This window comes from Trichechus manatus, unplaced genomic scaffold (assembly GCF_000243295.1).
Source record: "Trichechus manatus latirostris isolate Lorelei unplaced genomic scaffold, TriManLat1.0 scaffold00305, whole genome shotgun sequence".
Lineage (NCBI taxonomy): Eukaryota > Metazoa > Chordata > Mammalia > Sirenia > Trichechidae > Trichechus > Trichechus manatus.
Window position 1 is genome coordinate 729742 of NW_004444241.1, and position 14855 is coordinate 744596.

The 14855-nt window shown below is 55.7% G+C and overlaps 2 protein-coding genes across 3 annotated transcripts; one reads left to right on the forward strand and one right to left on the reverse strand.

Moving 5' to 3' along the window:
* Nucleotides 1-1174: 1174 nt before the first annotated feature.
* Nucleotides 1175-7955, forward strand: CPNE6 (copine 6). Its single transcript, XM_004390498.2, has 17 exons — nucleotides 1175-1492; nucleotides 2844-3015; nucleotides 3443-3622; nucleotides 3977-4051; nucleotides 4207-4281; nucleotides 4452-4535; nucleotides 4627-4716; nucleotides 5065-5169; nucleotides 5380-5466; nucleotides 5709-5768; nucleotides 6027-6160; nucleotides 6236-6290; nucleotides 6373-6424; nucleotides 6756-6889; nucleotides 7027-7263; nucleotides 7462-7634; nucleotides 7742-7955. Exons 2-17 carry the CDS (start codon nucleotides 2848-2850, stop codon nucleotides 7761-7763), a joined length of 1731 nt encoding a protein of 576 aa, XP_004390555.1. The 5' UTR covers nucleotides 1175-1492; nucleotides 2844-2847; the 3' UTR covers nucleotides 7764-7955.
* A 2644-nt stretch (nucleotides 7956-10599) lies between these two features.
* On the reverse strand, nucleotides 10600-14511 carry NRL (neural retina leucine zipper). 2 transcript variants are annotated; one of them, XM_004390499.1, is made up of 3 exons: nucleotides 14413-14511; nucleotides 12328-12735; nucleotides 10600-11231 (listed from the first exon to the last, which is right to left on the reverse strand). In XM_004390499.1, the coding sequence occupies exons 2-3, from the start codon at nucleotides 12706-12708 to the stop codon at nucleotides 10899-10901; spliced, it is 714 nt and encodes a 237-aa protein (XP_004390556.1). In that variant the 5' UTR covers nucleotides 12709-12735; nucleotides 14413-14511; the 3' UTR covers nucleotides 10600-10898. The 2 variants fall into 2 exon arrangements, with proteins under 2 accessions (XP_004390556.1, XP_023581171.1); XM_023725403.1 differs by lacking the exon at nucleotides 14413-14511 and having other exon boundaries at nucleotides 10899-11231; nucleotides 12643-12708.
* Nucleotides 14512-14855: the final 344 nt, after the last annotated feature.

Below are 14855 nucleotides of genomic sequence, written 5' to 3' on the forward strand. Positions count from 1 at the left end.
TAACTGCACCTGTCACACTAAATCACATTTGTGTATTGGCCTATCACCTCTCTGTGTGTCTATCCTAAATACAAGTCAGCCTCCCCCAGGGGTGGGTACGCTGTCTTAATCACCTTTGTAGCCCCAGCACGTGGTACAGTGCCTGACACCCAGGAGATGCTCAATAAATAGCTGCTACCTTAATGTGGGAATTCCTGGGTGATGCAAACAGTTGATGTGGTCAGCTGCTAACCAAAAGGTTGGAGGTTCGAGTTCACCCAGAGGCACCTTGAAAGAAAGGCTTGGTGTTCTATTGCTGAACAATCAGCCACTAAAAACCCTACAGAGCACAGTTCTACTCTGACACACATGGGGGTATGAACAGCAAAGAGGCTGGAGGGTGATGGTACTGGTGAAAGCTCTTTCATATTCATCCCAGATCACCATGTGCCCAAATGTCTTCATGTGTGGCTTGCAGCTCCCCAGGAAATTGCTCACATCCCCTGGCCTCAATAGGGAATGAATAATGTCTTGTTTCCTTAAGATCTGTGGGTGGCATGGCCCCTCCCACAAGGATGTGCCCATATAGGCTGAATCTGGTGGGGAGGGGAAGGCATTGTAGGCACCAGGAAGATGTACATCGCCCCACTGTGTATGCAGGGGTCTCCCCACTCTTCAGGGAGCTGCGTGACAACGATGTGAGGTTGTGTGTCCTTAAGCAATTGTGTCCATTTCCTTGTGTCTCCCTAAAAAAGTTGTCTAGGGGCCAGACATCATTCTCAAAGATAGGAGGTTCAGCATGATACGTGATGGTTTTTAAGACGTCCATGAATATATACACTCTGTTGTATTCTGGGTTGGTGGAGTGAGTGTGTGTGTGTGAGAGAGAGAGAGAGAGAGAGACAAGTATAGCCCAGTGTTCTTGTTGATGTGGCTGTGAATATCCTTAATAAACGTGACGTTGAATGTGTTAGAGACTGGGTGTGTTTCCCTCCATGTATCCCTGGGGCTGTGACTGTCATGGTGTCACAGTGAGTTTATGTACGGACGTCTGTGTATGTCAAGATAGGTGTGAGTCTATGAGTCACGGATGCTTGTGTCTCCACCGTTTCTTTGTGTGAATGTGTGTGTGTGTGCACGCACCACTGCAATGTGTGCATCTCTGTGATTCTGGGTGTGGGTGTGGTGTGAAAGGGAAGATGTGTGTCACTGTGTCTGTGGGGGTCCTGCCTAGGAGCCACCCCCTAGCCCACCTTCCTCCCCTGGCTCTGTGGCTCCCTCCCAGGCAGTGGCCCTGCCCCTCCCCTCTTCTCCGTTCTCTCTCCCCGCCCAGTCTGTGCGGGGGAGCTGGTGCTGTGGCCCACCCCCCCAACCCTCCCCATCCAAGCCCTATAAATAGCAGCAGAGCCAGAGCCGGAGCCGGAGCTGGAGCCGGCGCCAGCGGCTGGAGCAGCAAGGGAGTCAAGGCCAAGACTGGAGGGCCAGAGCGAGGAGCCCCCGACTGAGAGCCCAGGTGAGCCAACCCTTCCTCCCTAGCCCAGCCCTGGCCTGGCCCAGCCTGGCCCAGTCTCCATAACAACATCTCTGCTAGCCCCCAGAGAGGTCCCCAGCCCTGTCCAACCCCCTCACCACCACATGCCCTTGCCTATATCAGGGGTCCTATGAGTACTGGGAGACTGGTGGCTAGAAGGCAGAGAGAGACCTCCCTCCCAGCCTAGACCCTCCCTCACATATCCAGAAAGGTGCACACTTTTGGGAGGTGAACACCCAGCCACGGAAGTGTCCCAATTCTGAAGGAGGTACAGGAACTATCACACCCTCCTGGAGACAGACACACGACTGCAGGACAGACACACGGGGTGGGGACACTCAGACACACCAACATACACTTGCTCAGAGAAGCACTACATAGGAGCAGACAGCCTCACCCTGAGATGTGGACAGACACAGATAGATGGATGGACCAGCCATGAGCTCAGGCCAGTGTACCCCTGCCTGCTACTGCCTGAGGCTTGGTCCTACTTCTGGGGGAGGGTGGCAAGCATGCATCCCACAGGCAGCATGGAGGGGGCTGCAGCTCCCCCAAAATCCTGTTGCTAAGAGACAGTGCCGGTGTTGCCAAGAAGTGTGAGAACAGGGGAGGTGGGGAGGGATGCAAAGCTTGTCATAGTGGGAGCCCCTGCCAGGAACCTGGAAGAGGTTTCAGCAAGGATAGGGCCCTGCCTCTTAACTCCCCAAGCCCACCACCCCATCTTTCCATCAGCCAGCTAGGAGGTGAGTGGGGGTGGGGGGATGGATGGGGACAGCCTAACAGGGCACCTTTCAACCTATCTCCTGCCTACTGTAGACTCAATTCTTCCTCAGTCCTCCTCAGACCTCCAGGGGCCTCTCCACCCCCTTCCCCCAACCCCTTGCCCCAGTTCAGCTCCCTCATGCCAAGACTGAGTGCAGTGCTGGCTCAAACATCAGTCGGGAAACAAGCGGAAGGTGCTGAGGCAGCAGAAAGCATGGATCAATTGATGTCCCGAGGAGTCAAGACTGCCAGGAACCCCCCCAACCCTCGAGCCCTCTCCAGCCTTATCTATACACATCTAAGCCAACGGGGGGTGACAGAAGCACAGGGGTCCTGGGCAGGAGTAGAGGCCCGGGTCCTCTGCCCTCGCTGCTCCGAACCCCAGGAAGGCCAAGCAGAGAAAGCAGGCGGGCCTCAGGAATGAGGGCAAGGGAGTGGGGCCCAGGGCCCCAGAGGACCACCCCCCACCCCACACGAGGTCTCTGGAGTCCCCACCAGAGGTGAGGACTGATCCCTCCCCTGGCAGGTGTCTCTTCTGCAGTGTCCAGGCCCGTCTGCTCTGTCCCCACAGTGACATGTCGGACTCTGAGATGGGATGGATGCCTGAGTCCCCAGCCATGACACTGGGGGCCTCAAGGGTGGAGCTGCGGGTGTCTTGCCATGGTCTCTTGGACCGAGACACACTCACCAAGCCCCACCCCTGCGTGCTGCTCAAGCTCTACTCCGATGAGCAGTGGATAGAGGTGACAGCGGGTTCGGGCTTCCCTTAAATACCCTCTGGCCTGGGAAGAGGGGAGGCTGGGTGTGGCAGTGAAAGCCTCATAGGGAAGTGAAAGGAGTCCAGGGGGCCTTTTCTAGGTTATGTGGGTAACCTTGGAGATGGGTGTGCCATCATTAAAAACACACACCATTTTACAGCTTCTAAAGTCCACAGTCCCAGAGGGTCCTAAGATAGCCCCAGAAGCAGTGGGATAGCTCCCAAATGCCTTGTGATAGCCCCAGAGGGCTGATGGGCCAGAGGTCAGCAGCATCAAGCTTTGGGTTCAGCCTAGGGAAGAAAGAGCTAGTCACTAGAGATATGGGGTCCCAAGGAGAGCTGCCATGGCCAGGGAGGTCCAGGGTGGGGAAAGCAGCCTCAGTTCCCAGAGGCTCTCACCCCTCCTGCCGCAGGTGGAGCGCACAGAGGTGCTGCGCTCCTGCTCTAGCCCTGTCTTCTCCCGGGTGCTGGCCCTCGAGTACTTTTTTGAGGAAAAGCAGCCGCTGCAGTTCCATGTATTTGACGCTGAGGATGGAGCCACCAGCCCCCGAAATGACACCTTTCTTGGCTCTGCAGAGTGCACCTTGGGCCAGGTCTGTATTCCAGCCCCACCTCACCCCATCCCATCAGCTTCTGCCTCCAGAAACCAAAATGAGAGAGAGTTTGAGCTCTGGAGCTAGTTCAGTTGGGCTTGGATCCCATTTCCACCATTCACTGGCTGTGCAGCCTTGGGCAAAATACTTAACCTCTCTGAGTCTCGGTTTCCTCATCTAAAAATATGAATGTCACCGTGCCTACCTCTTAAGGCTGCTGTAGAAATTAAGTCTAACCCTCGCTAAATCCAAGCCTTGTGGTCACTCAGAGGGCACTTATTATTCTATCCATCTTACCCTGGTCAAAGCAGGTGGGGGCATCACAGCTGGGTCTCCCTCCACCTCCCTCCCCAGATTGTGTCACAAACCAAGGTCACTAAGCCATTACTGCTGAAGAATGGGAAGACAGCGGGCAAGTCCACCATCACGGTAGGCAAGCCACCTGTACTCACACTTGGGCCAGGCATTCAGGGTGACAACACACCCAGGGACCGCTCCCACCAAAGAGAAGAGACAGGAGGGGAGGGCATTGTGGCAATGCCAGGCAGGGGGCGGGGATGCTGCCACTTGTGTTCACCTTGCAGATTGTGGCTGAGGAGGTATCTGGCACCAACGACTATGTGCAACTCACCTTCAGAGCCCATAAGCTGGACAACAAGGTTGGAACTCCAAGGTCTGGGCTGCCATCTGTCTCCTTAGAGAGCCCCAGGCCCCCCCACTCAAGACAGACCCCAGGGTTCCAGCCCCACCCCTTCTCAGTGTTCACCCCCTTCCTAACCATCCCAGCAGACCTCACCAGACTCGTGGGCTCTTTCCCCTGTCTCCTCAGGATCTGTTCAGCAAGTCTGACCCTTTCATGGAGATCTACAAGACCAGTGGGGATCAGAATGACCAGCTGGTCTGGAGGACCGAGGTTGGTGCCTGGGGCTATGGGGATGGAGGGAGGGAGAGCAGAGTAGGGAAACCTAAACAGGAAGTGACCAACTCCCTCATGCCGCTCCAAGGTGGTGAAGAACAACCTGAACCCCAGCTGGGAGCCATTCCGCCTGTCCCTGCACTCCCTATGCAGCTGTGATGTCCACCGGCCTCTCAAGGTGAAGCCTGAAACCAAGCAAGGGCAGCCTAATATCTGAGATCCTCCCCCCAAGTGTAGCCTCCTACGGCTCCCCCATAAACGATGTGATAAGACCCTCCCACTATGGGGTAGATAACAGTCACAGCTCAATGTTAAGCTTCCTACATGTGTGCCTTTTTGTGCCAGATTGAGCCAAAGAACAAAGTTCAGCAGGTGGCCTCTCTGGGAGGTTGGGAAAGTCTCTTTGGGCCTAGAGACTGTTAGGCCCCAATCTCCCTGAGTTCTTCCTCCCCACCCCCAACAGAAGCCACTGCAAAGCATCCCCTGACTCTGACCACCACCCACACCCCACCCCCTGCCTTCTCAGTTCCTGGTGTTTGACTATGACTCCAGTGGGAAGCATGACTTCATTGGCGAGTTCACCAGCAGCTTCCAGGAGATGCAGGAAGGGACAGCAAATCCTGGGCAGGAGGTGCCACAAAGACCCCCTCTTACCCCCTATAATCTCACCCAAATCCCTGGGAGAATACTGAGGGTGATGCTGAAGAGACCATTGTAGGTGGATAGGATGGTCCTAGGGGGAGAAGGTGGAAAGTACCCTGAGAGGTGCTACTAGAAGGGAGTAAGAAGGGTTACCTGATGGCACTGTGACCCTGGGCTTGTGGGGTGGGCGGGGGTCTAGATGCAGTGGGACTGTATCAACCCCAAGTACCGGGACAAGAAGAAGAATTACAAGAGCTCAGGAACTGTAGTGCTGGCCCAGTGCACGGTAAATCCTCAAGCCCTGCCCTAGCCCCTGCATCAGCCCCAACCCCGGCCCCTACCACAACCTCAGATTCACCCCTTCCCTTGTCTTAAAGACTAGTTTCTCTGCTTCTAGGAGCTGGGAACCCTTGCCCTCTCCCACTCCCAACTTCAAAACCTCTGGCCTCTTCACCTTCCCCACAGAAGCCCCACCCAGCTCCCTCTTCGAAGGCCTTCCCTCCACTTTGCCTCCCCCCATCCCGCCAGGTTGAGAAGGTGCACACCTTCCTGGACTACATAATGGGCGGCTGCCAGATCAGCTTCACGGTAAAGGCCCAGGGGATAAGGGCATAGGCAAGAGGGAGGGGCTAGGCCCATAGTGAAACAGAAGGGCCCAGAATCCCCACTGCCCTCTATGTGGGTTTCTCTTGAGCTTTGGCACTGTCAGCATGCACCCCAAGTCAAGGCTCCCTGTGGGCTCCCCAGACTCATCCAAGTCCTCGCTACAGGTCCTGGTTCTGGCCTAGCCTCTGTTGGCCCTCATAGCCGGGACCCTGACCGTTTTCTCCCCCCGACACCCTCCAGGTGGCCATTGACTTCACCGCCTCCAATGGGGACCCAAGAAGCAGCCAGTCCCTGCACTGCCTCAGCCCCCGCCAGCCCAACCACTACCTGCAGGCCTTGCGTGCCGTTGGAGGTATCTGCCAGGACTATGACAGGTAGGAGGAGGTGGCTGGGGGCCAGGCAGGTAGGCCTTGCCCGATGGGCCCCCCACAGCGTTTTCTTCTCTACAGTGATAAACGGTTCCCAGCGTTTGGCTTTGGGGCTCGAATCCCCCCCAACTTCGAGGTAGGCTGGGTGCCAGGGCAAGGGAGGAGAGTCAGACAGAAAGGAAAGACATGCTATCACTGCTCACTCCTCACCCTCACAGGTGTCCCACGACTTTGCTATAAACTTTGACCCAGAAAATCCTGAATGTGAAGGTATGAGGGGAGATTCCCACCAGCGTGCCCCCCCCCATACACACTCTTGCTGCACATGCCTTCATACCCAGTACAGGAGCACAGAGCCCCTTCACATGGGCCCAGCCCCCACAGTCCTATGGCCCAAGTTCCCTGGCCCTTCTGCCCACCCAAGGCCTGTCTTCATCTGGTAAGACTTCCAGCCCCGCCACCCAGCATCTATTCATCCACCTGTCCCTCTGCTCAGTGGGGAACTTGGAGGGAAGGAATCCTGAGGCAGGGATTTAGGGGTGCCAGGAAGGGCTCTCTGTTGATCTCTGCTAGCCTCACCTCTTATTCTGTCTGCCCACAGAGATCTCGGGGGTCATCACTTCCTACCGTCGCTGCCTGCCCCAGATCCAGCTCTATGGCCCCACCAACGTGGCCCCCATCATCAACCGCGTGGCTGAGCCGGCCCAGCGGGAGCAGAGCACTGGCCAAGCCACGGTGAGGAAACAGAGCAGGCAACTTGGCGCTCCCTCCTTAGTGTATTCTCGAGCACCGGAGCCAGGGCCTGGGCTGGGGACCAACGCCAAGGCATTGGACTCAGAGCTGACCCTTTCTCTCCCTTTGCCTGACCTCAGAAGTACTCTGTGCTGCTGGTGCTCACGGATGGCGTGGTAAGCGACATGGCCGAGACCCGCGCCGCCATCGTGCACGCCTCCCGCCTGCCCATGTCTATCATCATCGTGGGCGTGGGCAATGCCGACTTCTCGGACATGCGGCTGCTAGATGGCGACGACGGTCCCTTGCGCTGCCCCCGAGGGGTGCCCGCGGCCCGCGACATCGTCCAGTTCGTGCCCTTCCGGGACTTCAAGGATGTGAGTCCCTGGCGCTCCCTCCTGGGCAAAGAACTCCTCAGCTCCTCGTGCCCCCAAATCTGACCTGTCTTTCCTACCGGGCTGATTCCAGCGAAGGAAGCTGGAGTCCAGCTGACCATCCCGAAACCCTGCCCCTTCCTCGCCGGACCTCGCCACCCTCATTCAAGCTCCGAATCATGTCTCGGTTTCCACCCCCAGGCCCCACCGTCTGCGCTAGCTAAGTGCGTCCTGGCGGAGGTGCCGCGGCAGGTGGTGGAGTACTACGCCAGCCAGGGAATCAGTCCCGGGGTTCCCAGGCCCGGCACGCCAGCCACGACCCCTCCCCTAGCCCCTGACGCCACCCACCGGACCCACACTCCCTCAGCCTCTCAGTGAGTCCGGGAGGGCCCAAGGAGGTGGGGATTAGGGGCTGTCAGGTGAGCTCAGCTTGACTGGGTGTGGCGCAGAGGGTATTTATGACTGTATCACTCCCTACCAGGTGCCTGTCCGAACCCTTGTGACTCAAGTGACCAGTGCCTCTGCGTCTTGGACAAGCTGTGCTCCTCTGGGTCCTGGAAGTGAATGGTGGGCCCTGTCCCCACTTCCCCAGGCCCCACGCCCCTCAGCCTTGTGGCCCCCTAGTGACTTCCTTCAGTGATCCTGACTTTCTGGCTGTTAATAAAGGAAACTATTCTAAGCCACCTCAGCCTCTACCCATTATGCTTCAGATGCCCACTGGGCAGTCTGCAGTACTACCCTCCCCATACACACACACATATGGTGAGAAATGAGGACCAGCATCCTTTGAAATCTGAGCCAGAACTCCTCAGGCAGCCTGCTGTCTCTGCAGTCTCCCCCAACTATGTGCTGATGGGGTCTGAGGAGCCCCCACCCTCATCGCACAACCCAGGGGGTCCAGGCATCATGGGGGTTAATTACAGGAGATGCACGCAGGTAATGAGAGGCTGTCAAGGGGGCAGGCTGATGCCCTCTTACAGCCATCTCCAGAGAAGCCCAGCTGAGCCCCCCAGGGGTTGAACCCCATCCCCCACACAGCTGTGGGGCGGGCTGAGAAAGGGTGTTGGGGCACTGAGGAGGGCAGCAGGTCTGAACTGCTAGTGAATTAGGGACATAGAGCAGGCATCCAAGGGCTTCATAGCCTGGTTTTCCTGGGTGCGTGGATGTGTATGTTCATGCGCTGTAAATCCCTGACTCTCTACGTGAGTGTGGCCTTAATGGTGCAGGAAGTCCAGTTGTGTACTCTTATTGATAACATCAACAACAATAGCAAACATGGTTTAGCATGTGTCAGGCTTTGTGCTGAGTCCCTTAAATGCATTCACTCTCATTAGGTAGGAACCATTATTTCCCCCATTTTTCTGATAAAGCAAGTGAGGCTTGATTTTAACCCACCCATGGTCAAAGAACTGGCAGAACTGGAACTTGAGCCCAGGCCTATCTGACCCCAGCACCCACACTCTTAATCACTATAGTGTGTAGCATCCGTTTGAGGTGTACCTATATGATCCTCATCTTGAGACCCAGGTGTATGTATACATGCCCTAGTTGTTTGCTCAGGTGTATGTGTCTGTGGATGGGCATCTCTGTCATGTGTGCCATGCAGGGCCTCAGCCAGGTAAGGAAAGTGTGCAAAAGCAGCAGTAGTGAGTCCAGAGAGCAGACAAAGACATGGATGCAATTCAGATTAAGGGAAGAAGAGCTGGGCTCCTGGAGGAACCCCTCTCTGCCCCATCCTCTCCCTTTCAACTATGAGTGTGGAAGGAGAATGAAGAGGCTAAAGGCTCTGTGAGCCCCTCAAAGTAAGGATCCATACAAAGCCAGAGACAATAGCCAGTAGCAGATGTGGTGGGGAAGGGAGAGAAGAGAGCGAAACTCTGAGGGAGATTGCGGAGAGGACTCCCATTACAGGCTCCTGAGAGGAGGAGGAATGAGCTGGGCTAGAGAAGGGGGAGGAGGGAACAAGAACTGTGATGGGAACAGAAGAGACAGCTGGGAAGGGGGAGTCTAGAGAGGGCAGAAAGGAAGAGAGACATATGGGGCCTCTTCCCCCACACTTGCCCGTTTATTATGTCCTTTAGAGGACCAAGACAATGGCTGGTGAGGTGCTTGCTCCCAGCTTAGTGGCCACTCCAGCTTGGTGCCTCTGCTCTGCCCAGAGCCCCACTCACCCTTCCCTTAGGCTGTGAGCTAGAAGGCTGGGTTACCATGGCAACTGTGAAGCCTCTCAGATAACCACTAGCTGGACCACTGTTCCAGGGCTTCCACAGTGGTAGTGGGAGGGGGGAGGCTCCATCTGGTCCAATCCACACTACTCCATCCCATTTTCATTGGCACTCCAGAACTGGGATAGCAACTCAGCACTGGGCAGGAGCTTCCCACTTCACATCTCTCTCTCTCTCTCTCTCTCTCACACACACACACACACACATATACACAGAGAGAGAAAACAGTAGCCTAGAGCAGGAATAAAGAATGAATACTTCTTTAATTGCAAGAGCATTTAGCCAATAGCATTAGAGTTCCGCCTGAACTTCAAGCTTAATTCACAGTAGCTGCTCTCTCAGCTTCTTCTCATCCTCGGAAAAGTCTCACCTCAGCCCTTGGAGAGGCACAAGGTCACATGGTCTATGCAGGTCTGGAGGCTGAGGCAGCCTGGAGCAAACAGCATAGGAGCAGCGCGGTGCTTCCTCACCTGGGCCACTTGCCCAATGGGTAGGCCCTCTCAAGAAGCTGAAGCAGGATGGGAGGTCCTTTTGGGGGATTCTTGGAGAGGCCATTGGGGCTCCCACACTACAATGAGACAATGCCAGAACTGGAGAGGCGTCAGAAGTCATCTAACCCAAATGAGGATTACGTGAGGCAACTGAGGCCCATGAAGCAAGGATCTGCTCCAGGTGACAGAGGGATCCTGTGGCAGATCTGGAACTAGCACCCAGTCTTCAGACTGCCCAGGGCTGTCTCCCAGCCACACCAACCACCCCAGAGCTCCTGTATCAGGCCTTTGCTGAAGCTCTGGGCCCTGGAGGCTGCTGGGTTGGGCAGGAGGAAAGCCTCTTGGATAAAGTCGCTCTTACTGTTGGGAATTGAAATCTTGAAAATGCAGTAGTCCTAAAATGGGGAGGTCACAAGCCTCAGAGTGAAAATATAGCCTCCTCGTGAATTACCATCTTAAAGCACTATAGGTTGAAAACCTTGAATTAAAAATATAAATTGACGGCAGAGTTGTACCACTCCCTCACACACACACACACACACACACACACACTCACCCCATTTACTCTGTCACCCAGCCATCATCCACCCCTCCCCTACCCCACCACCCCAGTCTATCTGCCTTGCCTGGGCACTGGCCCCTGCAGATCTGTGTCTGGTCATGTGGGTGGGGCAGGTTTTCAGTGTATGGCCTGCTTGAGGGGACGGAAGGTCATGGACCTCTCTCCCAGAAAATGACTGCAGCTAACCTCTGGGCGTGCCTTGAAGGTTCAGGAAGTTTGGGGATATTTGTGTAGCCATACCACGGAGTGCCTGGTACCAGAAGACGCTGGATAACGATCTGATGAGTGGTGCAGCTGCCTCCTGGGTGGTGCCCCCCAACCACCCACACCACCACCACCCTGCGGCCCTGATCCAGCGTCTCAGAGGAAGAAGTGGGCGTGGTCCCCGGACCCAGCGCCGCTGGATGTCATCCGGTCACAGCGAGCCTTGTAGAGGTCGCGCTCCCGGGCCAGGCGGGCCACTTCGGCCCGCAGCGCCTCCAGCTGGGCGAGCAGGCGGGCGCGCTCGGCCTCCAGCCCGCGCCGCTGCTGCAGCCGCTTGGAGCGGCAGGCCTGCGCGTAGCCGCGGTTCTTCAGCGTGCGGCGCCTCTGCTTCAGTCGCAGCGCCTCGTCGCGTCCGCAGCCCCGCAGCTGCCGGTTGAGCTCCCGCACAGACATCGACAGCAGCGCTGCGTCCGAAAACCGCTCGGCCAGCTGCAGAGGGCGAGTGCGGAGACCTTGTCAGTGCGGGTCCGCCCACTCTACACGCAGGTCACAACTCCAGCCTGCACCGCCCGCGGGAAAGCCCGCCCCCCGGCTCCCGCCTCTTCCCCTGAAGGCTCGCCCTTTACAGTCTATGCCGCAGCCCAGATCCCGCCCCAGGTCCCAGTGCGCCTCTGGGGGGCCCCCACTGGTCAGTGCCACAGGCCACTCGTCCCTTTAGGTCCACGCCTCGGTGCAGGCCCCGCCTCCGGCGATCAGGCTTGCCTGACTTGCATCTGGACCCGGCACCGCCCCTCAGCCATCCACAGCGGCCGCTCTAGGCAAGGGGCGTCCAATGGACCAGTCCAGTGGACCCGCGGCCAGACAGACCCCGCCCCTCCAACGCACAACCCTTGCCTGTCCTGAAGGCCACAACCGTGTGACCCTCAAAGGATTTGGATTACATCCTAATGCCCTCAACACCCCCATCTGTGTCTATAATTAATTGGATGGATCTCAATCCCTCTTGAGACGGTTAGGGGCTGAGGAAGTACCAAGTCTTGAAAAGACCAACCTCCTTTAGGGCCCCACAGTCATAACCCCACTCCATTCCACACACAAACGTTCCCTGGTTTTGACAAGGTACGCCTAATTACCTCTCCCTAATTGTCTGTTAACAGAGCCCCGGTTAAGTAGTGGTTAAGAGCTCGGCTGCTAACCAAAAGGTCAGCAGTTCGAATCCACCAGCTGCTCCTTGGAAACCCTATGGGGCAGTTTTACCCTGTCCTATAGGGTCACAATGAGTCGGAATCAACTTGACTGCAACGGGTTTGGTTTTGGTTTTTTGGAACTCCGTCTTCTTCCTATTCCTTCTGATTCCGCCCATTAATTTCTTTCCGTTTCAAGAGAGAGGAGAAGAGCATAATGTACTTTTCTCTGTCTAATTTCTTTCAAGGGCCCTTTTTGCCTTCTCCTTTCTTCTCTTTCCTTCCCTGTCTCTCTTTCCCCAGTCTATACCCTCCCCAAGAACCCTCCTTCCTCTTGGCTTGTCCTTCTCCTCCACTTCCTCCTCCCTCAGTCTGCCTCCCCTTTAGACCACCTCACTCACCTGGTCGTGCTGGGCTCCTGTCTCCTCTGGGCTCCCTGGGTAGTAGCCTTGGGGCCCCTCAGCAAGGACTGGGCCCTGACCCTGCAGCAGCTCCACAGCCTCCTCAGGACTCAGCTCCAGTGCCTCCCCAGCCCCCAGCTGCTGCTGCAGGGTAGCCAGCCAGTACAGCTCCTCCAGGCCTGGCCGAAGGCCCTCAGTGGCCCCCACCACACCTGGCTCACTGAAGGTGGGTGAAGAAGGCACTGAGCTGTAGGGTGTGGAGCCCAGTGAGGCCATGGGAGGGCCAGATCGCCCTCTAGGGGGCTCCCGCTTTACCTCAAACTTCATCAAGTCAAAGTCATTGACATATTCCATGGCCAGGGGACTGGGGGGCAGTGCCATTCTGAGGCTGGGTTGGGAGGGGTGCACCTGGAAAAAGAGGAGAGGTCTGGAGCACCTGGAGGCTGCCTGCCAGCCCCCTTTACCAAAACATGCTTCCCCCAAAGCCCAAGCGTCCTGGAGCCACAGTTCTGGAAAGCCAGAGTGAACATGCAGCCTTGTTCCCTATATAGTCACCTCCAGGCCCAGGGTGGGGGGGAGGGTGGGAAAGAGCATAACATTTGGGTGAGAGGGGCTCCTGACAGGGAAAAAGCAGACTAAAGGCCTGAACAAGGAAGAGGACAGCAGAGCCCGTTCCCCTACTGGTGCCTCCGGATAATATCTATGAAAAACAAGAGCAATACAGCATGCTTCCAGCCCTAGTGCTGGGACATGCTGAGAGGCTCTGTCATCTCAAGAGGCATCATCCATTTCCAAGCAATTTTTTTAAAAAATTGCTTAATTAACTCTGACAGAATATGTGTGTATTTGAGGACAGTGGGAAGGCATGTTTGTTGTGAATTTTAAGATATCAAGGATACTATGCTATTGTACACCTCTGTCTCTCAGAATGCCCAGGCCAATACCTTGTACATGGAAGACTCTTAGTACACATCTGTTCTATGAATTAACCAAGCAATGAATCCCCTTTACATAAGCAAGAGACTTTCCAATGAAAAAAGAATGTCCTAGAATCCATTGTAGAAAGACAAGGACTGAGTGGTGACCGTCTATCCCCAAGGCCAGCCTCTCCAAGGGGAACTTACCAAGACTGATTTTCCTCCTATTTAAAACCTGCTGTGTTGTGCAAACTTGGGCAGATCACCTTCTCCTTTCTGACCTTAGTTTTCTCTTCTGTTCAGCTAGGGCAATTAGACTTTCCCAAAGTGTGTTGCATGGAACACTCAGTTTTGAGAAATGCCCAAGAAGAGGTCTGCGTGCAGAGATTTTGAGAAATACTGCCTCCTATGCCCACCTCTTGGAAATTCACGAGGCATGACAGCATATTAGTACATATTAATATGAGAAGTCCTTCAGTTCAATTTCAAAACAGAGTTTCCCAAGTTTTTGTCACCAAGGAGCTCTCCTCCTTGTTATCAATCATGGAGCATGTGTTCAGAGCACACCTTAGGAACCCCCAGGTAGATGACCTCGGAGAGCCTTCCCAGCCTGGAGATCCCATGATCTGGCCCAGCTCCCAGTTCCAACAGCCTTGTCCCCATCTGCAGAAGGGGCAAGGCAGGGAGTTCTTATCCCCAGAGCTTTCATTTTGATTCCATCTTGATGCCCCAGGCCTAGGTAGACCTCTTTCCTACCCACAGTTCAGACCTCCAGATTCTGCCCAAACAGGTAGGAAGAAGCACAAGGCCTCTCTCTCTTCCTGTATCATGAAAGGATTTCTGCCACCTACCCCTGGGAGGGCAGAGGGGATAGGAACAAAGACGCAAATTTCAGGAACTGGTCCTTGGTGGGGAAGGAGATGATGAGACACTAAGAGAGATTGACTGAAGAGGTGTCCAGGAAGAAGCGGATGTAAGAGAAGAGGTAAGTGGGGAGGGTTGTTTATCTTTCTGAGGTGATAGCTGTGAGGGCATAGGCCAGTCAAGGTGGGAGTGGGGCAGAGTACAGAAGTGTGAAGATTCCAGAGCAGAGAGCAGACAGCAGGTGTCGAAGGAGGGTCTCTAGGTGAGAGGCTTGGTGCCCAGGCAGGCCCAGGGACATACTCACTTCAGGGTTGGCAGAGATGATGTGGTCAGTGTCAGAGCCAGGCAGGCACAGCTTCCCCAGAGACTGGAGGCCCCATTGAACAGGACCTGGTGCCTCTGTGCTCAGAACAAGGGGCTGTAGGCACAGAGCCCAAAGAGCACTCTTAAAGGGCCAGCGCTCTGAGGTCATCTGTGGTCCTCAGACCTCCAGCCAATGAGGTAAGGGGATCATTTGCATATCCCATTGGCCTGGGGTGAATGGGGTGAGGAAAGTATGCGTGTTCTCTAGGAAGGAGAGGGGGGTATCCTCCTCAACAAAGCTCCTCAGTGATGGTCTGACCAACATGTGCTCAGTCCCCAGTACACAGAGCCCTAACCACTGCCTTTCCATATGAACACAACCCTCAGCCCTCAGCTATTGAAAGCCTGGGAATGGGAAACAGGGCCAGACAAGCTCCCAGCACC

Bases quoted from the DNA above. Each gene is read 5' to 3' on its own strand.
- CPNE6 (XM_004390498.2), top strand. From the start codon at position 2,848: ATGTCGGACTCTGAGATGGGATGGATGCCTGAGTCCCCAGCCATGACA. The intron at 4,052-4,206 runs GTAGGCAAGCCA...TTCACCTTGCAG, and splicing joins CGGGCAAGTCCACCATCACG to ATTGTGGCTGAGGAGGTATC. The intron at 4,282-4,451 runs GTTGGAACTCCA...CTGTCTCCTCAG, and splicing joins CCCATAAGCTGGACAACAAG to GATCTGTTCAGCAAGTCTGA.
- NRL (XM_004390499.1), bottom strand. From the start codon at position 12,708: ATGGCACTGCCCCCCAGTCCCCTGGCCATGGAATATGTCAATGACTTT. The intron at 11,232-12,327 runs GTGAGTGAGGTG...CGCCCTCTGCAG, and splicing joins CAGGAGCCCAGCACGACCAG to CTGGCCGAGCGGTTTTCGGA.